The 24,981-nt window shown below is 44.2% G+C and overlaps 2 protein-coding genes across 5 annotated transcripts; both read left to right on the forward strand.

Annotated features, from left to right (window-relative positions):
• The first annotated feature begins 3,457 nt into the window (after window positions 1-3,457).
• LOC112216993 (vascular cell adhesion protein 1) lies at window positions 3,458-24,776 on the forward strand. 4 transcript variants are annotated; one of them, XM_042315951.1, is made up of 8 exons: window positions 3,485-3,617; window positions 4,025-4,310; window positions 4,815-4,983; window positions 5,199-5,278; window positions 5,380-5,727; window positions 5,975-6,232; window positions 8,107-8,307; window positions 24,230-24,776. In XM_042315951.1, exons 2-7 carry the CDS (start codon window positions 4,181-4,183, stop codon window positions 8,298-8,300), a joined length of 1,179 nt encoding a protein of 392 aa, XP_042171885.1. In that variant the 5' UTR covers window positions 3,485-3,617; window positions 4,025-4,180; the 3' UTR covers window positions 8,301-8,307; window positions 24,230-24,776. The 4 variants fall into 4 exon arrangements, with proteins under 4 accessions (XP_042171886.1, XP_042171885.1, XP_042171884.1 ...); XM_042315950.1 differs by lacking the exon at window positions 24,230-24,776 and having other exon boundaries at window positions 8,107-8,561; XM_042315953.1 differs by lacking the exon at window positions 24,230-24,776 and having other exon boundaries at window positions 3,486-3,617; window positions 4,025-4,245; window positions 8,107-8,561.
• LOC112216991 (intercellular adhesion molecule 1) lies at window positions 19,079-24,495 on the forward strand. Its single transcript, XM_042315954.1, has 6 exons — window positions 19,079-19,345; window positions 20,647-20,815; window positions 21,025-21,104; window positions 21,205-21,552; window positions 21,742-21,828; window positions 24,043-24,495. Exons 1-6 carry the CDS (start codon window positions 19,294-19,296, stop codon window positions 24,147-24,149), a joined length of 843 nt encoding a protein of 280 aa, XP_042171888.1. The 5' UTR covers window positions 19,079-19,293; the 3' UTR covers window positions 24,150-24,495.
• Window positions 24,777-24,981: the final 205 nt, after the last annotated feature.

Genomic DNA, 24,981 nt, shown 5'->3' on the forward strand with positions numbered 1-24,981 from the left:
ATCCCTTATTGATGTCACTTGTTAAATCCACTTCAGTCAGTGTAGATGAAGGGAGGACAGGACAGGTTAAAGAAGGATGTTTAAAGCCTTGAGATATTAGAGACATGGATTGTGTATGTGTGCCATTCAGAGGGTGAATGGGCAAATCTATTTAAGTGGCTTTTGAACAGGGTATGTTAGTAGGAGCCAGACACACCGGTTCATGTCAAGAACTGCAACGCTGCTGGGTTTTGGTCAACTCAGTGTAGAATTATGGTTAAAAAAAACACAGAAACTAAAGTCATTTGGGTAAGAAACCTGCTACCTTTCAATAGAATGGGCTCATCAGATGAGACAGTGTGTGTTTGTGGTGAGAGACGCCTGGTGGCACAGAGAATAAATCAGACAGTTTTCTATTTCCAACACTCCATTATACACTACTGTCCTTATTTGGGTCTCCCCCATCTCCCTCTCTCCCCCATCTCTCCCTCTCTCCCCCATCTCCCTCTCTCTCCCCCATCTCCCTCTCTCTCCCCCATCTCCCTCTCTCTCCCCCATATCTCCCTCTCTCCCCCATCTCCCTCTCTCTCCCCCTCCCATCTCCCTCTCTCTCCCCCATCTCCCTCTCCCCCATCTCCCTCTCTTTCCCCATCTCCCTCTATCTCCCCCATATCTCCCCTCTCTCCCTCCCCCCATCTCCCTCTCTCTCCCCCATATCTCCCTCTCTCTCCCCCCATCTCCCTCTCTCCCCCATATCTCCCTCTCTCTCCCCCATCTCCCTCTCCCCTCTCCCCCATCTCCCTCTCTCTCCCCCATCTCCCCCATCTCCCCTCCCATCTCCCCCTCCCCCATCTCCCTCTCTCTCCCCCCCATCTCCCCTCTCCCCCCCCATCTCCCTCTCTCTCCCCCCCCCTCTCTCTCTCCCCCCCATCTCCCTCTCTCCCCCCATATCTCCCCTCTCTCTCCCCCCATCTCCCTCTCTCTCCCCCCCCCATCTCCCTCTCTCTCCCCCATATCTCCCTCTCTCTCCCCCATCTCCCTCTCTCCCCCATCTCCCTCTCTCTCCCCCATCTCCTCTCTCTCCCCCATATCTCCCTCTCTCTCCCCCATCTCCCTCTCTCTCCCCCATATCTCCCTCTCTCTCCCCCATCTCCCTCTCTCTCCCCTCCCATCTCCCCTCTCCCCCCCCATCTCCCCCACCCATCTAAATCAAATCAAATTGATTTAAATAGCCCTTCGTACATCAGCTGATATCTCAAAGTGCTGTACAGAAACCCAGCCTAAATCCCCAAACAGCAAGCAATGCAGGTGTAGAAGCACGGTGGCTAGGAAAAACTCCCTAGAAAGGCCAAAACCTAGGAAGAAATCTAGAGAGGAACCAGGCTATGTGGGGTGGCCAGTCCTCTTCTGGCTGTGCCGGGTGGAGATTATAACAGAACATGGCCAAGATGTTAAAATGTTCATAAATGACCAGCATGGTCCAATAATAATAAGGCAGAACAGTTGAAACTGGAGCAGCAGCACGGCCAGGTGGACTGGGGACAGCAAGGAGTCATCATGTCAGGTAGTCCTGAGGCATGGTCCTAGGGCTCAGGTCCTCCGAGAGAGAGAAAGAAAGAGAGAAAGAGAGAATCAGAGAGAGCACACTTAAATTCACACAGGACACCAAATAGGACAGGAGAAGTACTCCAGATATAACAAACTGACCCTAGCCCCCCGACACATAAACTACTGCAGCATAAATACTGGAGGCTGAGACAGGAGGGGTCCGGAGACACTGTGGCCCCATCCGAGGACACCCCCGGACAGGGCCAAACAGGAAGGATATAACCCCACCCACTTTGCCAAAGCGCAGCCCCCACACCACTAGAGGGATATCTTCAACCACCAACTTACCATCCTGAGACAAGGCTGAGTATAGCCCACAAAGATCTCCGCCACGGCACAACCCAAGGGGGGGGGGCGCCAACCCAGACAGGATGATCACATCTTTGACTCAACCCACTCAGGTGATGCACCCCTCCCAGGGACGGTATGAGAGAGCCCCAGTAAGCCAGTGACTCAGCCCCTGTAATAGGGTTAGAGGCAGAGAATCCCAATGGAAAGAAGAGAACCGGCCAGGCGGAGACAGCAAGGGCGGTTCGTTGCTCCAGAGCCTTTCCGTTCACCTTCCCACTCCTGGGCCAGACTACACTCAATCATATGACCCACTGAAGAGATGTGTCTTCAGTAAAGACTTAAAGGTTGAGACCGAGTTTGCGTCTCTGACATGGGTAGGCAGACCGTTCCGTAAAAATGGAGCTCTATAGGAGAAAGCCCTGCCTCCAGCTGTTTGTTTAGAAATTCTAGGGACAATTAGGAGGCCTGCGTCTTGTGACCGTAGCGTACGTGTAGGTATGTACGGCAGGACCAAATCAGATAGGTAGGAGCAAGCCCATGTAATGCTTTGTAGGTTAGCAGTAAAACCTTGAAATCAGCCCTTGCTTTGACAGGAAGCCAGTGTAGGGAGGCTAGCACTGGAGTAATATGATCAAATTTTTTGGTTCTAGTCAGGATTCTAGCAGCCGTATTTAGCACTAACTGAAGTTTATTTAGTGCTTTATCCGGGTAGCCGGAAAGTAGAGCATTGCAGTAGTCTAACCTGGAAGTGACAAAAGCATGGATTCATTTTTCTGCATCATTTTTGGACAGAAAGTTTCTGATTTTTGCAATGTTACGTAGATGGAAAAAAGCTGTCCTTGAAATGGTCTTGATATGTTCTTCAAAAGAGAGATCAGGGTCCAGAGTAACGCCGAGGTCCTTCACAGTTTTATTTGAGACGACTGTACAACCATTAAGATTAATTGTCAGATTCAACAGAAGATCTCTTTGTTTCTTGGGACCTAGAACAAGCATCTCTGTTTTGTCTGAGTTTAAAAGTAGAAAGTTTGCAGCCATCCACTTTCTTATGTCTGAAACACAGGCTTCTAGCGAGGGCAATTTTGGGGCTTCACCATGTTTCATTGAAATGTACAGCTGTGTGTCATCCGCATAGCAGTGAAAGTTAACATTATGTTTTCGAATGACATCCCCAAGAGGTAAAATATATAGTGAAAACAATAGTGGTCCTAAAACGGAACCTTGAGGAACGCCAACATTTACAGTTGATTTGTCAGAGGACAATCCATTCACAGAGACAAACTGATATCTTTCCGACAGATAAGATCTAGATAAGATCTCATCTCCTCTCTCTCCCCCATCTCCCTCTCCATTTCTCTCTCCATCTTTCACTCACCTCTCTGTAGCCTGCACTGTCACACAGAAATATGTTTCTGGTCTCGGGAGGAACAGAACAATGTTTTTCTTGAGCTTTTGGGAAATTCCAAACCAATGACACCGACAGGAACCTACTACACCCCCCCATCCTCTCTCCCCCTCACTGCCCTTAGAGAAGCAGGAGAGAGAGACAGAGAGAGAGAGAGAGAGAGAGAGAGAGAGAGAGAGAGAGGAGGACGGATCGTTGGGGAGTTTCCAGTCAAAATGATTCAGCTCGCCTAACAGAATACAGTGTCCTTCACTGAGGGACGCTCAGGGATTATTACGGGGAATGGAGATTGTAATACTAGTTTCATTATTGTCTCTGTATTGTGACTTCACCGGTAAGTTAGACGTCTGTTCTAGTGCAATGTTGTGATACAGGTACTTGGTAAATTAGATTTCTGGTCTAGAACAATGTTGTGATACAGGTGCTTGGTAAATTACATTCTACTGAGATTACATCGGGAATTGTTCTAAAATAGTCGTACCATTGATCATTTAACTATTTGATTTTAGGATTCCTGTTAGTATCCCCCAAAAAATATTTACAAGGGAATATATATTTAGCTTTTGACACATGGACACACACACACACACACACACACACACACACACACACACACACACACACACACACACACACACACACACACACACACACACACACACACACACCGCAATGTATTTATAGTTTACCTGAGAGTTTCCCGTTTCCATAGTGATGTCATAGTAGTTTGTTTACCAAAAGGTTCGGACGCCACAGACGGAAGTTGGCACATCGGCGGTACCGACTTCAGACGAGTCCCGTGGGGTTTGTGATGGTCGTAGAGCAGAACGGGGAACACATTCATATTCGTGAGAGTCTCATCGTTCCACTGTAGCCACTTTCCACAGCAGATGCAGAATGACGACAAAAGGCGGATGCAGTAGACTGAGACGCAGCCAACACAAAAAACAGCTTCAACAGACGTATTTTGATGGGGATTTTATTACTATATCAATTAGATTGACGCAATCGACTCCTAATAACTTAGGTGTTTTTCTGTTTCGTTTTTCTATTTTAGTACTTTATTTATTTAATATGAAGTATTTTGAAATTGATAAATTGGACAGCCTGTGTGTTTCGTGGTACTTATTAGGGCAGAGTGAAATAGTATTTGGAGTCCAAAGACTCTGTGTGGATCTGGCTGTAGGCCAGTGTATGTGTGTGTGTGTGTGTGTGTGTGTGTGTGTGTGTGTGTGTGTGTGTGTGTGTTTGGCATCACAGAGCACAATGGCAGGAAGAGGAGGGTCCAGATGTTGTCTGTGTTGCCATAGTGATAACTAGAGGTCATGAGAAGCATGGGGTCTGCTAGTACGGGAGATGTACTGTGTGTGTGTGTGTGTGTGTGTCAACTTCTGGGTTATGGAGTGTAACATGTAGTTGATTAACATACAGATAGATAAACATTAGACAATAATATCGTCCTGTTTGGTTTGAACAATAAAATGAACAATAACAGAACAATACCGTTTTCACTTGGTCCTTGGTCTTCCAGATGCTGAGTGCCTGGTGATCAGTCCTGCCAGGCTGGTGGTGAAGTATGGAGACCCAGCCTCCTCTAACTGCAGCTCAGATACCCCTGTAGAGATGGGCTGGGAAGCCACCCAGGGAGGGGTTGGTCTAACAGACAACAAGGTGAAGATCCTAAACTGGAAGGTGGACAGGTGAGAGAGGCAGACTTGTTACACAGCTGAGACTTTTAAAACTTGTAAAAAAAACACCTTTTTAGTTTGACTTTAATGTTATTTAGCTTCGATGGTCTTTAATGATTGGTTTTACTATTATTTTATACATTTATTCATCGCTTGTATTGCCTTCTGTTTTTTATTTTCATTGATTTATTTTAAATACACTTTAAATATTTCATTTGATTTGACAGTGTGACTGACTGGAAGATCAAACCTACATGCTTCACAGACGGAGGCCAGTGTCAGAAAGAGTTAAACATCACAGTTTATAGTGAGTGACATCTCTCTCTCTTATCTTCTCTGGTGTTTCTGAATGTAACTCTTAGTATGGCTCTGCACTGTTAATCACTGTGTGTTTCCATTCCTCCACAGAGCTTCCAGACAGTGTTTCCATCAGCTACAGGAAGTACCCTGATCCGATGGTTGAGGGGCATCAGTACCTGCTGCAGTGTCTTGTCCAGAACATCGCTCCTATTGGGAGACTCAGGGTGACCTTCTACAAAGTCTCTACCACAGGTGAACAGACAGAATTAGACACACAACAGAAATCCAAGGACAACATCAACACACCAGAGAATGGGACCTACACCCTGGACTTCACCCCTGGTAGAGATGATGACGGGGCCCAGTTGTTGTGTTCAGCCATGTTGGATCTGGGACCAGAGGGACCCCAACCTCCTCCTGTAATGGACTCAAACCGCCTCAACACCAACGTGCACTGTGAGTCCTTCTTGTTCTCTGTCTACACACATTTAGTACAACTGTTAGTTAATTAGATACCAGACGAGTCATGACGTTGACGCATGTTGTTTTCACTTCATTTTCTCTCATTAATCAACTTGTTTCTCTCTCTCTCTCACTCACACACACACACACACACACACACACACTCACTCACTCACTCACTCACTCACTCACTCACTCACTCACTCACTCACTCACTCACTCACTCACTGTCCCCCCTCAGACAAGCCTCAGATCACTAGTCCTGGATGTTTCTCCATGAGCATCACGGAGGGTGACACCCTATCACTTAACTGTAGTGCAAATGGTAACCCTGCCCCCTCCTACGATTGGTTGCTCCCCCAAGCCGACCCCAACACCATGGAAGAGAGATCCGTAGTGACCATCACCAACATGGCCAAGTCTCACTCTGGAGAGTACACCTGCATCGCCATCAACCCCCTGGGAAACAGCACCTGTACTGTTAACGTGGAGGTCACAGGTGAGACAGATGGTTGATTGGTTGGATGGTTCATTGAATGATTGGTTGATTGGTTGGATGGATCATTGAATGATTGGTTGATTGGATGGATGATTGGTTGGATGGTTGATTGGTTGGATGGATCATTGAATGATTGGTTGACTGGATGGATGATTGGTTGGTTGGATGGTTGATTGGTTGGATTGATCATTGCATGATTGGTTGGTTGGATGGATGATTGGTTGGATGGTTGATTGGTTGGATGGTTCATTGACTGATTGGTTGGTTGGTTGGATGGATGATTGGTTGGATGGTTGATTGGTTGGATGGTTGATTGGTTGGGTGGTTCATTGACTGATTGGTTGGTTACGTGGAAAGTATTCAGACCCCTTGACTTTTTCCAAATTGTGTCACTTTACAGCCATATTCTAAAATTGATTAAATTGTTCCCCCCCTCATAAATCTACCCAGAATACCCCATAATGACATCACAATACCCCATAATGACAAAGCAAAAACAGGTTTTTAGACATTTTTTGCAAATTTATAATAAATAGAAAACTGTATCACATTTCCATAAGTATTCAGACCCTTTACTCAGTACTTGGTTGGAGCACCTTTGACAGCGATTACAGCCCCGAGTCTTCTTAGGTATGACGGTACAAGCTTGGCACACCTGTATTTATTCTTGGGTATGACGGTACAAGCTTGGCACACCTGTATTTATTCTTGGGTATGACGGTACAAGCTTGGCACACCTGTATTTATTCTTGGGTATGACGGTACAAGCTTGGCACACCTGTATTTGGGCTCCCGAGTGGTGCAGCGGTCTAAGGCACAGCATCTCAGTGCAAAAAGCGTCACTACAGTCTCTGGTTTGAATTGTTAGGCTCTAATTCTCAGAGTGAAAAACTCAACGAACATTTATGAAAGTTCAACCAAGTTTATTCCGCCCAGAGGGTCAATACATCTGCATTCAGACAACACATGTTTACAAGGCCTGATTGGTGGAGTTCTGCAGAGATGGTTGTCCTTCTGGAAGGTTCTCCCATCTCCACAGAGGAATTCTAGGGCTTTTTCAGAGTGACCATCGGGTTCTTGGTTACCTCCCCAACCAAGGCCCTTCTCTCCTGATTGCTCAGTTTGGCTGGGTCTCCAGCTCTAGGAAGAGTCTTGGTGGTTCCAAATTCTTCCATTTAGGAATGATGGAGGTCACTGTGTTCTTGGGGACCTTCAATGCTGCAGATATTCTTTGGTACCCTTCCCCAGATCTGTGCATCGACACAATCACGTCTCGGCGCTCAATGGAGAATTACTTCGACCTCATGACTTGGTTTTTGCTCTGACATTCACTGTCAACTGTGGGACCTTATATAGACAGGTGTGTGCCTTTCCAAATCATGTCCAATCAATTGAATTTACCACAGGTGGACTCCAATCGAGTTGTAGAAACGTCTCAAGGATGAGCAATGGAAACAGGATGCACCTGAGTTCAATTTCGAGTCTCATAGCAAAGTGTCCAAATACTTATGTAAATAGGGTATTTCTGTTTTTCATTTCTAATAAGTATTAAAAAATATATTTAAACTGTTTTCGCTTTGTCATTATGGGGTATTGTGTGTAGATTGATGAGGATATTTTGATGAGGATATTTTTTTTTCTATTGAATCCATTTTAGAATAAGGCTGTAACATAAAATGTAACATACCAAAGTATATCATATTAAAATGTGGAAAAAGTCAAGGGATCTGAATACTTCCTGAATTCACTGCATCTCCCTTCCTCTCCGCCTCCTCCTCCTCTCTGCCCCATCTGCATCTCCCTTCCTCTCCTCCTCCTCCCCTCTGCCCCATCTGCATCTCCCTCTCCTCTCTTTCTACTCTCCTGCCCTCTAGTGGACTACCTGCCCATCTTTGCAGGGCTGGCTGCAGCTGTGGTGGTGATCCTCTTGGTGATCTCCTGTTTCACCTACTCCTCTTACTATAAACACAGGCGCATGGGCCACTACCAGCTGAAAGACGTGTTGCCAAGACGACACAAGAACAAACACGTGGTGCAACACAACAGAATGGACCAGTCCTTTATGTAGAGGAGGGGTTGGGGTCAGAGCATGTGAGCAGAGGTTGGAAATCCTGATGAGTGGGTGTGGCTCTCCACGTCCTTTCCTACCGCTTCCTCACAGAAAAAAAACACCGCTCCAAAATCGCTCCATTCATTTATATCACAATTTAAATCACAATTTAATCTATTTTTTGACTACCTGGACCTACCAATTGTTTTTAAGTATTGAAACCAAACAATATGGATGTGAATGAAAGGTATTTGAATAAACATGAAATGATGAACATGATTTAAAAAAATGGTATTTGTAAACTTTATTTAACTTGTCAAGTCAGTTAAGGGAGTTTTTCCTAGCCACCGTGCTTCTACACCTGCATTGCTTGCTGTTTGGGGTTTTAGGCTGGGTTTCTGTACAGCACTTTGAGATATCAGCTGATGTAAGAAGGGCTATATAAATACATTTGATTTGAGTTAAGAACACATTCTTACTACAAACCCGGATAATGCTGGGCCAATTGTGTGCAATCACTGCCGGTTGTGATACAGCCTGGAATCGAACCAGGTCTGTAGTGACGCTTCTATCACTGAGATGCAGTGCCTTTAGACCGGACCTAATTTCAAATAGGCTACATGTCATATTAAACAGCATATAAACACTAAGTTGGTCAGGAGCCTGAGAAGGAACCGAAATGAATTATTTAAGATAGATTATTTCAATTATTTCCAGGCTATAGCCTACAAAGAAATACATTGTGAAGCATTTACCAGTGCAACACAGTAGCCTGGTAGGGACCAGAGTATGTGAGCGATGCTGCAACGGAGCAGAGCGTGCTCAATTTGACTGGATCGTGGAGCGAGATTCCCAAAGGCTGGAGCGTCCGTCTTCTCCAATTTCGCTCCAGTAGCACTCACTTCAGCTGAGGGCGCGCCCGGCCCAGCATGCATTTGTAGTCTACGTGTGTGCTGCTAATAGCCCCTTGCTTTAGCTACTGTCATGGAGTTCACTAAATATTTTTTATAAAGAAACTGATTAAACACACAGGTGCTAAATCAAGGTGACTTACAAAGATGAGGACCAAGAGCAAGAGAGGGAGTGCGGTGACTGTTATGTGTAAGGATTCCACCTGCTGGTATGGTGCTAAACTGTTAGGTTACATACCGGGTGCCATTGTTTTTTCTTTTCAGATATAGCAGTTGTTACACGCTGACTACATGAAACATCCACAACTAAAGAATCATTGTGAAATCTGAAAAGACTCTTATTCCAAAAGTATGATGGTGTACTTACTACGTGCTTTAGTACACCATGCTAAACGAAAGGAAACGAGGTGGGGAGATAACGAAGTGTGTCATTGTAGCAAAGTATTTATAAACAATCTGACATCTTAAACGTTTCGTTCATTTTCGTTATATTATTTATACAATAGGCCATAATTGATTTTGGCCCAATAGGCCTGGCATATTCCCACGTTCAAGGAGATTTCCGTTTTGATTGGGCCATTTTGCTTAAAAACCTTTAGGGCTACATATAGATTTTTTTGTAACAGTTCTGCCTAGGGTGGCCAAATATATGAAACGCCGTTTGGGTCTTTGCATGCCAAAAAAAGATACATGTCAAATAACACTATTTGACGTGTCAATTAACACTTTTTGACGTTTCAAATTAGCTTGTTGACCAATCAATCAGGACCTGAAAATGCGTTCATAAACGTAGTTATTGCACATTGATTACACAATCACTCCTACTTCATACGTCACAACGATTCATCGTTACGTATTGTTATGATGCTGGTAAAGTTGTCTCGCGCACCTACAGTGCTGGTCATTAAAAAAAAGCTAGCTCGCTCACGGATGCTAACAATGTTCTTCCCCCCAAAACATAGCAAAACGACATTATCTGTTTCAGTAGCTATATAGTTAGCTAGCTATTATTTTTAGATGATGACACCTAGCTATATAGTTAGCTAGCTATTATTTTTTAGATGATGACACCTAGCTATATAGTTAGCTAGGTGTCATCATCTAAAATAACCCTAATTTATAAGACAGTTCTTATTTGATTAATGGTGGTCGGACCCATCTATGTGAAGCTAGCCACAATAAGGATTAGCTAAATAGTGGACTTTGCGGTTAGCCTTCAAAATAAAAGTATGTAATTGACAGTGATGCAAATGAATACAAATTGTAGAATTATGCCATAATTGAATAGATCATGCTAAATGAGTTTGGAATCATTTGTTAATTTGACAAAAATCTGTTTTAATCACACTGGATGTATTAGACTTTAGAATTGCATTGGGGACATACTTATTTCACTGTACAGCCTTACCTGGAGTGTGGCTCAATGACATGGGGTATCAGTCTACTCAGTGACACCCAGAGAACATCAGTGTCGTAGCTCTTATTGTGGGACTCAAACCACTGTGAATGAGACACATTTACTGTCAACCTATGGGTATTAAACACTATTCCAGAGGAAAAACAATACTGTGTGGATGTTTTGGAGTCTGATAACTCTGACGAGGATGTTGGGAAAAAAATATATATTGGGTATTGATTGAGTAGACTGATACCCCATTTCATTGATCCCCAATAATACTGTGTGGATGTTTTGGAGTCTGATAACTCTGACGAGGATGTTGGGAAAAAATATATATTGGGTATTGATTGAGTAGACTGCTACCCCATTTCATTGATCCCCAATAATACTGTGTGGATGTTTTGGAGTCTGATAACTCTGACGAGGATGTTGGGAAAAAATATATATTGGGTATTGATTGAGTAGACTGCTACCCCATTTCATTGATCCCCAATCCTGAAGTAAAGCTGTACAGGGCAATGTGAATGTCAATACACACAACAGGCTGACTGGGGAGGTGATTTCACACAATCACAGTCCCGTAATAAGAGCTACAACGCTAATATTTTCCTAAACTCTTCACAGTTGTGTTCTGTGAGTGTCACCGAGTAGACTGACACCCCATTTTATTTACGGAGAAAGGATTTAATAGAATAGCATGTCATATCACTAAATCCGGCATAGCCAAAGACACGGCACCTTGTACTGTAGAGTCCATGCCATGATGAAATGAGGTGTGTGTGTGAGAGAGATGGTTAAACAAAATACAGAAACTAAAGTAATTTGGGTAAGTAACCTGTTACCTTTCAATAGAATGTGCTCACTAGAGAGACAGTGTGTGTTTGTGGTGAGAGACGCCTGGTGGCACAGAGAAGAATCGGACAGTTCTCTATTTTCACAACTGTCCTTATTTGGGTCTCTCTCTTTCTCTGCCCTCACCTGCCCTTAGAAAAGCAAGAAAGAGAGAGGAGGAGGCGGGCTCCCCCCTCACTGCCTTTATAGAAACGGGAGAGAAAGAGGAGGAGGGTGGCTTCTCCTCATTGCCGTTAGAGAAGCAGGAGAGAGAGGAGGAGGGTGGCTTCTCCTCACTGCCCTTATAGAAGCAGGAGAGAGAGGAGGAGGAGGAGGGCTCCCCCTTCACTGCCCTTATAGAAGCAGGAGAGAGAGAGAGGAGGAGGGCTCCCCCCTCACTGCCCTTATAGAAGCAGGAGAGAGAGGAGAGGAGGAGGGCTCCCCCTCACTGCCCTTATAGAAGCAGGGAGAGAGGAGAGGAGAGGAGGAGGGCTCCCCCTCACTGCCCTTATAGAAGCAGGAGAGAGAGGAGAGGGGAGGGCTCCCCCTCACTGCCCTTATAGAAGCAGGAGAGAGAGAGAGGAGGAGGGCTCCCCCCTCACTGCCCTTATAGAAGCAGGAGAGAGAGGAGAGGAGGAGGGCTCCCCCCTCACTGCCCTTATAGAAGCAGGAGAGAGAGGAGAGGAGGAGGGCTCCCCCCTCACTGCCCTTATAGAAGCAGGAGAGAGAGGAGAGGAGGAGGGCTCCCCCCTCACTGCCCTTATAGAAGCAGGAGAGAGAGGAGAGGAGGAGGGCTCCCCCGTCACTGCCATTATAGAAGCATGAGAGAAAGAGAGAGAGGGCGGATCGTTGGGGAGTTTCCAGTCAAAACGCCTAACAGAATACAGTGTCCTTCACTGAGGGACGCTCAATGATTATTACGGGGAATGGAGATTGTAACACTTGTTTCATTATTGTCTCTGTATTGTGACTTCACCGGTAAGTTAGACTTCTGGTCTAGTACAATGTTGTGATACAGGTGCTTGGTAAGTTAGACTTCTGTTCTAGTACAATGTTGTGATACAGGTGCTTGGTAAGTTAGACTTCTGGTCAATTAGACTTCTGTTCTAGTACAATGTTTGTACAGGTCTAAGTTAGACTTCTGTTCTAGTGACGATACAGGTGCTTGGTAAGTTAGACTTCTGTTCTAGTACATTGTTGTGATACAGGTGCTTGGTAAGTTAGACTTCTGGTCTAGTACATCGTTGTGATACAGGTGCTTGGTAAGTTAGACTTCTGTTCTAGTACATGTTGTGATACAGGTGCTTGGTAAGTTAGACTTCTGGTCTAGTACATGTTGTGATACAGGTGCTTGGTAAGTTAGACTTCTGATCTAGTACAATGTTGCGATACAGGTGCTTGGGTCAATTACATTCTACTGAGGTAACATATGGAATTGTTTTAAGACGGTCGTACCATTGATCATTTAGCTATTTGATTTTAGGATTTTTGTAATTATCCCCCCAAAATATATATTAAATGTTTTACACATATTTAACCCCTTTTTTTTTGTTGGCACGAAACTACCTCCATTTATTTATTTCTCATCTTTCCAGTCTTTCCCAGCCTAATTGCCAGGACCTCCCAGATGGTGTCTCAGAGAGAGTTGGGAGTTGCAATGTTCAACAGGACAAATATATAAGAATGTATTTTTATCCATGTAAAAACTTTTTTTGAAATCATGTGCGTTTCCCCTATTGTCCTGTAGGTGGTGCTGTTGTTTCACATTCACAATACAGTTAGTGGAGTTTAGTGTGTTATTAGCCCACAGTGCTCTGGTGGACGGTAGTGCACTATAGAGAGTAAAGGAGCCAGTCAAGAGGATTTGGACACAGCCAAGGGTGGTCAGTGCCAAAGCCGAGGGTTGTCAATACCAAAGCCAAAGGTGGTCACTACCAAAGCCAAGGGTTGTCAATACCAAAGCCGAGGGTTGTCAATACCAAAGCCGAGGGTTGTCACTACCAAAGCCGAGGGTTGTCACTACCAAAGCCGAGGGTGGTCAGTACTCAGTACCAAATGGCTCCCTATTCCCTACATACTACTTTTAACCAGAGCTTTAACTTTGTCTGTTTCATGCCTCATCCTGCCTCTCCACTCCCAACAGCAGCAGTCCTGTTGTTTCTGATGGATGGAAACTCTGTGTATCTGTGTCTGTATTACCCTTCTGATAAGAAACCATCTAGCACATTGGGGGAGATGAAACAATGGTGCACCATTCATTTTCAATGAAGGGAAGCGAAATGGGCAGGGGACCTGAAATGAGGGTGAAGCTAGCGACATGAGGGTGAAGCTAGCGACATGAGGGTGAAGCTAGTGACATGAGGGTGAAGCTAGCGACATGAGGGTGAAGCTAGCGACATGAGGGTGAAGCTAGCGACATGAGGGTGAAGCTAGCGACATGAGGGTGAAGCTAGCGACATGAGGGTGGAGCTAGCGACATGATGGTGAAGCTAGCGACATGAGGGTGAAGCTAGCGACATGATGGTGAAGCTAGCGACATGAGGGTGAAGCTAGCGACATGAGTGTGAAGCTAGCGACATGAGGGTGAAGCTAGCGACATGAGGGTGAAGCTAGTGACATGATGGTGAAGCTAGCGACATGAGGGTGAAGCTAGCGACATGAGGGTGAAGCTAGCGACATGATGGGGAAGCTAGCGACATGACGGTGAAGCTAGCGACATGAGGGTGAAGCTAGCGACATGAGGGTGAAGCTAGCGACATGAGGGTGAAGCTAGCGACATGAGGGTGAAGCTAGCGACATGAGGGTGAAGCTAGCGACATGAGGGTGAAGCTAGCGACATGAGGGTGAAGCTAGCGACATGATGGTGAAGCTAGCGACATGAGGGTGAAGCTAGCGACATGAGGGTGAAGCTAGCGACATGAGGGTGGAGCTAGCGACATGAGGGTGAAGCTAGCGACATGACGGTGAAGCTAGCGACATGATGGGTGAAGCTAGCGACATGAGGGTGAAGCTAGCGACATGAGGGTGAAGCTAGCGACATGAGGGTGTTGACATGATGGGTGAAGCTAGCGACATGACGGTGAAGTTAGTGACATGAGGGTGAAGCTAGCGACATGACGGTGAAGCTAGTGACATGAGGGTGAAGCTAGCGACATGATGGTGAAGCTAGTGACATGATGGGGAAGCTAGCGACATGATGGGGAAGCTAGCGACATGAGGGTGAAGCTAGCGACATGAGGGTGAAGCTAGTGACAAAATACTTATTTTCCACCATAATTTGCAAATAAATTCATTAAAAATCCTACAATGTGATTTTAGGATTTTTTCTCATTTGGTCTGTCATAGTTGAAGTGTACCTATGATGAAAATTACAGGCCTCTCTCATCTTTTTAAGTGGGAGAACTTGTACAATTGGTGGCTGACTAAATACTTTTTTTGCCCCACTGTATATGGCACCCTTTCATAAACCCTGATTTATGAATGTCAATCAGATCATTCAAGCAAGACTAACCTTTTTCACCAATGATCAATATTTAAGAGATCCTTGTGTGGTTTAGGTATAAGAGTAATAACCCCTTGCTTCAGAGAGGCAGGTAGTTCTTCTTTCTTTACAGCCTCCTTAAAGGTTTCAAGTAAAAAATGGTGCTATTTCATGTCCAGAGTTATAAAAACATATTGGTCAAGCTTGTTTTTTTTAGGAGCATTGTCCAACCTGTTAGGTGCATAATCCTAACAGGGTGGAACCTAACAGGGTGGACATTTGGAGCCCAAATTAGACACTTGAACAGGATTTTAACTTCTCTATCAAACATATTTTAACAAGTTTATGAGTGGGACTAACAACATGAAACATGGAAAAATAGATCAAACTGAGTGTTTCTATGTATGTAGCATTACACCGTTGCTTTCCCACCACAGAAATGATGACACTTCCTGAATGTGGTGTCACTGTAGGAAGGGCTTGTTTTCCCACCACAGAAATGATGACACTTCCTGAATGTGGTGTCATTGCAGGAAGGGGTTGTTTTCCCACCACAGAAATGATGACACTTCCTGAATGTGGTGTCATTGCAGGAAGGGGTTGTTTTCCCACCACAGAAATGATGACACTTCCTGAATGTGGTGTCATTGTAGGAAGGGGTTGTTTTCCCACCACAGAAATGATGACACTTCCTGAATGTGGTGTCATTGTAGGAAGGGGTTGTTTTCCCACCACAGAAATGATGACACTTCCTGAATGTGGTGTCACTGTAGGAAGGGTTGTTTTCCCACCACAGAAATGATGACACTTCCTGAATGTGGGTCATTGCAGGAAGGGGTTGTTTTCCCACCACAGAAATGATGACACTTCCTGAATGTGGTGTCATTGCAGGAAGGGGTTGTTTTCCCACCACAGAAATGATGACACTTCCTGAATGTGGTGTCATTGCAGGAAGGGGTTGTTTTCCCACCACAGAAATGATGACACTTCCTGAATGTGGTGTCATTGCAGGAAGGGGTTGTTTTCCCACCACAGAAATGATGACACTTCCTGAATGTGGTGTCATTGTAGGAAGGGGTTGTTTTCCCACCACAGAAATGATGACACTTCCTGAATGTGGTGTCATTGTAGGAAGGGGTTGTTTTCCCACCACAGAAATGATGACACTTCCTGAATGTGGTGTCATTGCAGGAAGGGGTTGTTTTCCCACCACAGAAATGATGACACTTCCTGAATGTGGTGTCATTGCAGGAAGGGGTTGTTTTCCCACCACAGAAATGATGACACTTCCTGAATGTGGTGTCATTGCAGGAAGGGGTTTTTTCCCACCACAGAAATGATGACACTTCCTGAATGTGGTGTCATTGCAGGAAGGGGTTGTTTTTTCCCACCACAGAAATGATGACACTTCCTGAATGTGGTGTCATTGTAGGAAGGGTTGTTTTCCCACCACAGAAATGATGACACTTCCTGAATGTGGTGTCATTGTAGGAAGGGGTTGTTTTCCCACCACAGAAATGATGACACTTCCTGAATGTGGTGTCATTGCAGGAAGGGGTTGTTTTCCCACCACAGAAATGATGACACTTCCTGAATGTGGTGTCATTGCAGGACGGGGTTGTTTTCCCACCACAGAAATGATGACACTTCCTGAATGTGGTGTCATTGCAGGACGGGGTTGTTTTCCCACCACAGAAATGATGACACTTCCTGAATGTGGTGTCACTGCAGGAAGGGGTTGTTTTCCCACCACAGAAATGATGACACTTCCTGAATGTGGTGTCATTGCAGGAAGGGGTTGTTTTCCCACCACAGAAATGACACTTCCTGAATGTGTGGTGTCATTGTAGGAAGGGATTGTTTTCCCACCACAGAAATGATGACACTTCCTGAATGTGGTGTCATTGTAGGAAGGGGTTGTTTTCCCACCACAGAAATGATGACACTTCCTGAATGTGGTGTCACTGTAGGAAGGGGTTGTTTTCCCACCACAGAAATGATGACACTTCCTGAATGTGGTGTCATTGTAGGAAGGGCTTGTTTTCCCACCACAGAAATGATGACACTTCCTGAATGTGGTGTCATTGTAGGAAGGGGTTGTTTTCCCACCACAGAAATGATGACACTTCCTGAATGTGGTGTCATTGCAGGAAGGGTTGTTTTCCCACCACAGAAATGATGACACTTCCTGAATGTGATGTCATTGTAGGAAGGGGTTGTTTTCTTAAATGGAGAATAATAACAGACTGACAGCGTGGAAAGTGATATCAGGGACACAGAACATCTTTAAATAATAATAAATACAATAATCATGAAAATAAAACATCGTTGACGAGAGAAAATTGGACTAGAAATATAAAATGACGAAGAGAGACTTTAAATATGTTATTATTTTCAGGCTTATATTTCTCGTGGAAGTCGATGAATAACATCCAGTGATAGAAAACTCCTACATCCACAAAAACACGTTTTCTTTTCTAAATGCATAACATTTCCCTTTCAAGTTTTTTTTAAAAGGTAATAGACACCTGACCTTGTATTTAAATCATTTTGAAATCCACATGTTATATACGAAATAAAACGGGATATTTCCTGGGCACAGAAAACACACCGCATCTCAGCATTGACCTGACTAGCTGGTAGCTGCTTAGCTGTTAAGAGCGTTGGCCCAGCAACGGAGAGGTGGCTGGTTCGGATTCCTGAGTCGGCAAGGAGAAACAAATCTACTGTTCTACCCTTGAGCAAGGCATTTTGTCCCCCAACAGCATCTGCTCCCCGGGCACTGGTGACATGGATGTGATTAAAGCAGCCCCCCTTTCACCTCTCTGATTCAGAGGAAAAACACATTTCGGTTGAATGCGTTCAGTTGTGCAACTGACTAAGGTTGGCTTCAATATAAATAAGAATTTGTTTCTTAACTGACTTGCCCAGTTACGTAAAGGTATCCATCCCTTTCCCCAAAGGGCACTGGCCACTCAGGCTGACCACTAGAAAACACGGCTATTATGGTAAAACCTTGCTTGGTCAGCTGATCAAATTTTCTCCAGTTAGCAGCTTTGTGGTAGCTTGTTTGAATGGCCATATTGCGGTAGCCGGTTGATGAAGCTGAACCGCACCCAAGTTACGAGACTGTTGTAAGCGATCAGCATGTATCTGACTCTGACAGCCGGTGACGTTGTAACGTTTGGCCAACGTGATGACGTCGCAGCTTGAAACAGTCAGCTGTGCTGCAGAACTCAGCGCACTTATCAGGACGGAACAGAAACGGCCTTATCATGAAAACTCGTTTGTGCTATTAGCTAGAATTTCACTACACCAGCTACAACTGGCGTTGTTAGCATCCCATTCGTTTGATATATGGATTGATTTTAAGACCCGTTCAGCCAGTATGCAGTAAGCAGACACTGGCTAGGGAGCTCATTTTCGTGCACATTTCGGTTTTTCATAAATTCTGATTCTACAACCACAAAACACCTTAGCTAGATGTAGAATTAGGTAGAGAAGACTTGCTCATTTAACAAAAAAAAGTCAATATTGGCTACAGGTTTATTATAGCTTTTGGTAAGATGAACTATTTTGAGGATGAAAGGGGATTCAACCTAAACACACTAATATAGCCCCCTAACCTAAACACACTAATATAGCCCCCTAACCTAAACACACTAATATAGCCCCCTAACCTAAACACACTAAGATAGCCTACTGTCATGTCCTTACTTGGCACCAGAACTCCTCCCCGACTCCTCCCTCCATCCTCCCCCCCGTCACCCTCTCACTGCCCCGAGAGAAGGAGAGTGATAGAACACTGTGTGAGAGAGGAAGAGGGAGAGAGAGGAAGAGAGAGTGAGAGAGAGAGGGCAGAGAGAGAGAGAAAGAGAGAGAGGGCAGAGAGAGAGAGAGAGAGAGACAGAGAGAGAGGAAGAGAGAGTGAGAGAGGGCAGAGAGAGAGTCAGAGAGAGGAAGAGAGAGAGAAAGAGAGAGAGAGAGGAAGAGAGAGAGAGAGAGGAAGAGAGAGAGAGAGAGAGAGAGAGAGAGAGAGAGAGAGAGGGCAGAGAGAGAGAGGAAGAGAGAGAGAGAGAGACAGAGAGAGAGAGAAAGGAAGAGAGAGAGTGAGAGAAAGAGAGTGATAGAACACTGTGAGAGAGGAAGAGAGAGAGACAGAGAGAGAGTGTGTGAGAGAGAGAGAAAGAGAGAGTGTGTGTGAGAGAGAGAGAAAGAGAGAAAGAGAGTGTGTGTGAGAGAGATAAGAGGAGGAGGAAAGGTCGGTTAGGGTTTTCCAGTAAATAGTACTTTCACGTTCAACGGTCACTGGAGAAGAAACCACGTCTGCCGCTCGCCTAACAGAATACAGTGTCCTTCACTGAGGGACGCTCAGGGATTATTACGGGAATGGAGATTGTAACACTTGTTTCATTATTGTCTCTGTATTGTGACTTCACCGGTAAGTCAGACTTCTGATCTAGTACATCGTTGTGATACAGGTGCTTGGTAAGTTAGACTTCTGATCTAGTACATCGTTGTGATACAGGTGCTTGGTAAGTTAGACTTCTGATCTAGTACAGACTTGGTAAGTTGACTTCTTCTAGTGCACAGGTGCTTGGTAAGTTAGTTGTGATACAGGTGCTTGGTAAGTTAGACTTCTGTTCTAGTACATCTGATCTAGTACATCGTTGTGATACAGGTGCTTGGTAAGTTAGACTTCTGATCTAGTACATCGTTGTGATACAGGTGCTTGTAAGTAGAGTTACATCGTTGTGATACAGGTGCTTGGTAAGTTAGACTTCTGATCTAGTACATCGTTGTGATACAGGTGCTTGGTAAGTTAGACTTCTGATCTAGTACATCGTTGTGATACAGGTGCTTGGTAAGTTAGACTTCTGTTCTAGTACATCGTTGTGATACAGGTGCTTGGTAAGTTAGACTTCTGATCTAGTACATCGTTGTGATACAGGTGCTTGGTAAGTTAGACTTCTGATCTAGTACATCGTTGTGATACAGGTGCTTGGTAAGTTAGACTTCTGTTCTAGTACATCGTTGTGATACAGGTGCTTGATACAGGTGCTTGGTAAGTTAGACTTCTGTCTAGTAGTCAATTAGACTTCTGTTCTAGTACATCGTTGTGATACAGGTCTTGGTAAGTTAGACTTCTGTTCTAGTACAATGTTGTGATACAGGTACTTGGTCAATTAGACTTCTGTTCTGTACAGGTGCTTGGTAAGTTAGACTTTGACTTGGTAAGTTCTAGTACATCTAGTTGTGATACAGGTAAGTTGACTTCTGGTGATACACAAGTTACAGGTACTTGGTCAAGTTGACTTCTGTTCTAGTACAATGTTGTGATACAGGTACTTGGTAATTAGACTTCTGGTCGTAGTACAGGTGCTTGGTGTTAGACTTCTGATCTAGTACATCGTTGTGATACACTTGGTCAGCTTAAGTTAGGTCTAGTAAGTTACATTCTACTGAGGTAACATATGGAATTGTTTTAAGATGGTCGGACCATTGATCATTTAGCTATTTGATTTTAGGATTTTTGTAATTATCCCCCCAAAATATTTAAAAGGAAATACACATATTTAACCCCTTTTTTTTGGGGGGGACTTCTGGGTTATGGAGTGTAACATGTAGTTGATTAACATACAGATAGATAAACATTAGACAATAATATCTTCCTGTTTGGTTTGAACAATAAAATGAACAATAACAGAACAATACCGTTTTAACTTGTCCTTGGTCTTCCAGATGCTGAGTGCCTGGTGATCAGTCCTGCCAGGCTGGTGGTGAAGTATGGAGACCCAGCCTCCTCTAACTGCAGCTCAGATACCCCTGTAGAGATGGGCTGGGAAGCCATCCAGGGAGGGGTTGGTCTAACAGACAAGGAGGTGAAGATCCTACGCTGGAGGGTGGACAGGTAAGAGAGGCAGACACAGTAGAGATTTTTTTAAACCCACCTTTTTCACCTTTAAAGTGGCAAACAGTAGCAGCTGGCTACTTTGGTGACGTTTGAACTTCAACTGTGTTATTGCCTTTATTTGCTATTTTAAGTGCACTTTAAATCAAGTTGGTTATTGTTTCAACTAAGGATTGCTGCTTTAAATAAAATGTGATTTGATTTGACAGTGTGACTGAATGGTATAGCACACCTACATGCTACACAGAAGGAGGCCAGTGTCAGAAACAGCTGGACATCACAGTTTATAGTGAGTGACATCTCTCTCTCTTATCTTCTCTGGTGTTTCTGAATGTATTCTTAGTATGGCTCTGCACTGTTAATCACTGTGTGTTTCCATTCCTCCACAGAGCTTCCAGACAGTGTCTCCATCAGCTACAGGAAGTACCCTGATCCGATGGTTGAGGGGCATCAGTACCTGCTGCAGTGTCTTGTCCAGAACATCGCTCCTATTGGGAGACTCAGGGTGACCTTCTACAAAGTCAGTGCCACAGGTGAACAGACAGAATTAGACACACAACAGAAATCCAAGGACAACATCAAGACACCAGAGAATGGGACCTACACCCTGGACTTCACCCCTGGTAGAGATGATGACGGGGCCCAGTTGTTGTGTTCAGCCATGTTGGATCTGGGACCAGAGGGACCCCAACCTCCTCCTGTAATGGTATCAAACCGCCTCAACACCAACGTGCACTGTGAGTCCTTCTGGTTCTCTGTCTACACACATTTAGTACAACCGTTAGTTAATTAGATACCAGACGAGTCATGACGTTGACGCATGTTGTTTTCACTTCATTTTCTCTCATTAATCAACTTGTTTCTCTTCTCTCTCTTTATCTCCTTCTCTCTCTCTCTCTCTCCCTCCCTCCTTCCTTCTCTTCTAGACAAGCCTCAGATCACTAGGAGTCCTGGCTGTTTCTCCATGAGCATCACGGAGGGCGACACCTTATCACTGGCCTGTAGTGCAAATGGTAACCCTACCCCCTCGTTGGATGATTGGTTGGTTGCATTCAGAAAATGTTCAGACCCCTTGACTTTTTCCACATTTTGTCACGTTACAGCCTTATTCTAAAATGTATTAAATAGTTTTTTCCCCCTCACCGATCTACACACAGCACCCCATAATGACATCACAATACTCCATAATGACATCACAATACTCCATAATGACATCACAATACTCCATAATGACATCACAATACTCCATAATGACATCACAATACTCCATAATGACATCACAATACCCCATAATGACATCACAATACCCCATAATGACATCACAATACCCCATAATGACATCACAACACCCCATAATGACAAAGCAAAAACTGGTTTTTAGAATTTTTTTGCAAATGTATAAAAAATAAACTTATTTATTCAATTTACATCAGAATTCAGAACCTTTACTCTGTACTTTGTTGAAGCACCTTTACAGCCTCAAGTCTTCTTGGGTAATGATTCTACAAGCTTGGCACACCATTATTTGGGCTCCCGAGTGGTGCAGCGGTCTAAGGCACAGCATCTCAGTGCAAGAGGTGTCACTTTAGTCCCTGGTTCGAATCCAGGCTGTATCACATCTGGCCGTGATTGGGAGTCCCATTGGGTGGCACACGTTGTCTGGGTTTTGCAGGGTTAGGTCGTCATTGTAAATAAGAATTTGCTCTTAACTGACTTGCCTGGTTAAATAAAGGTTATATTAAAAATGGGGGAAGTTTCTCCCATTCTTCTCTGCAGATCCTATCAAGCTCTCTCAGGTTGGATGGGGAGTGTCGCTACATAGCCATTTTATGGTCCCTCCAGGACCTCTCTGTACTTTTCTCCATTAATCTTTCCCTCTATCCTGACCAGTCTCCCAGGTCATGCTGCTGAAAAACATCCCCATAGCATGATGCTGCTGCCACCACCATGCTTCACCACAGGGATGGCCAGTAGCATAGTGGTTAGAGTGTTGGGACTAGTAACTGAAGGTTTGCTATGTCAAATCCCCGAGCTGACAAGGTAAAAAAAATCTGTTGTTCTGCCCCTGAACAAGGCAGTTAACCCACTGTTCCCTGGGCGCCGTCATTGGAAATAAGAATTTGTTCTTAAATAACTAGTTATATAAAAAAAAAAGTGATGCTGCCAGGTTTCCTCCACACGTCGCACCACCACCATGCTTCACCATAGGGATGGTGATGTGACGCTTGGCATTCAGGTCAAAGAGTTCAATCTTGGTTTCATCAGACCAGAGAATCTTGTTTCACATTGGTCTGAGAGTCTTTAGGTGCCTTCTGGCAAACTCCAAGCGGGCTGTCATGTGACTTCTACTGAGGAGTGGCTTCCGTCTGGCCACTATACCATAAAGGCCTGATTGGTAGAGTGCTGCAGAGATGGTTGTCCTTCTGGAAGGTTCTCCCATCTCCACAGAGGAACTCTGGGGCGTTTTCAGAGTGATCATCAGGTTCTTGGTTACCTCCCTGACCCTTCTCCTCCGATTGCTCTGTTTGGCCGGGCTACCAGCTCTAGGAAGAGTCTTGGTGGTTTCAAATTCTTCCATTGAGGAATGATGGAGGCCACTGTGTTCTTGGGGACCTTCAATGCTGCAGATATTCTTTGGTACCCTTCCCTACATCTGTGCATTGACACAATCGTGTCTCAGAGCTCAATGGACAATTCCTTTGACCTCATGGCTTGGTTTTTGCTCTGACATGCACTGTCAACTGTGGAACCTTATATAGACAGGTGTGTGCCTTTCCAAATCATGTCCAATCAATTGAATTTACCACGGGTGGACTCCAAATCGAGTTGCAGAAACGTCTCAAGGATGATCAGTGGAAACAGGATGCTCAATTTTGAGTATGAAAGTATATATAAAGTATATATAAAGTATATATAAAAAAAATGTCATTGATTTTTTTTCGCTTTGTCATTATGGGGTATTGTGTGTAGATTGAATCCATTTTAGAATAAGGCTGTAACGTAACAAAATGTCTGAAAAGTCAAGGGATCTGAATACTTTCTAAATTCACTGCATCTCCCTTCCTCTCCTCCTCCCCTCTCCCCTCTGCCCCATCTGCCTCTCCTCTCTCCCTCACCTACTCCCCTCTGCCCCTCTCTCCCATCTGCCTCCCATCTGCCTCTCCCTCACCTCCTCCCTCTCCCATCTGCCTCTCCCTCTCTTCTCCCTCTACTCTCCTGCCCTGCAGTGGACTACCTGCCCATCATTGCAGGGCTGGCTTCGGTGGTGATCCTCTTGGCGATCTCTTGTTTCATCTACTCTTCTTACTATAAACACAGGCGCATCAGCTATTAACAGCTGAAAAACATGTTGCCACAAGAACAAACACGTGGTGCACCACAACGGAATGGACCAGTCTGTTATGTAGAGGAGGGGTTGGGGTCAGAGCATGTGAGCAGAGGTGAATGGTTGGAAATCCTGATGAGTGGGTGTGGCTCTCCACGTCCTTTCCTACCGCTCCCTCACAGAATGGAAGCAAGTCCCCGTAGCAGTATCTGGTTACACTTGCAGACCGGCAGAAAATAAAATACTACACATCTCAATTGCAGATCATGTTAATTTCAGTATTAAATAAAATACTAATCTTCTCAATTGCAGATCATGTTAATTTCAGTATTAAATAAAATACTAAACTTCTCAATTGCAGATCATGTTAATTTCAGTATTAAATAAAATACTAAACTTCTCAATTGCAGATCATGTTAATTTCAGTATTAAATAAAATACTACACTTTTCAATTGCAGATCATGTTAATTTCAGTATTTATTAACTCGCATTGTCTAATTCACTCAGTCATCATAAAGTACCAAATAACAGGATATGTGTGCAAAGAAAGCACTATTATATATGTATGCACATGTGTGTGTAGATTAATGCATTTATTTCGTATATATTTTCCAATAAAGAACCATTTGGAAGTACTCCGAAGATGTCATTTCAACAACAACAACAAAAATCTGTTTTTTGCTCCTTGTGCGCCCTCCTGTGGCTGACGCTATAGATTACATGTGTGATTATAAACAGAATGTACCTTAACGTTTTGCTCTAGAAATAAATAAACATTCCAAGGTTTATTAAAATTAGATTAAAATGAACTAAGTCTAAAAAAATATAAATGTTTACTTT

The sequence above is a fragment of the Oncorhynchus tshawytscha genome, unplaced genomic scaffold, assembly GCF_018296145.1.
Source record: "Oncorhynchus tshawytscha isolate Ot180627B unplaced genomic scaffold, Otsh_v2.0 Un_scaffold_8217_pilon_pilon, whole genome shotgun sequence".
NCBI classification, from domain to species: domain Eukaryota; kingdom Metazoa; phylum Chordata; class Actinopteri; order Salmoniformes; family Salmonidae; genus Oncorhynchus; species Oncorhynchus tshawytscha.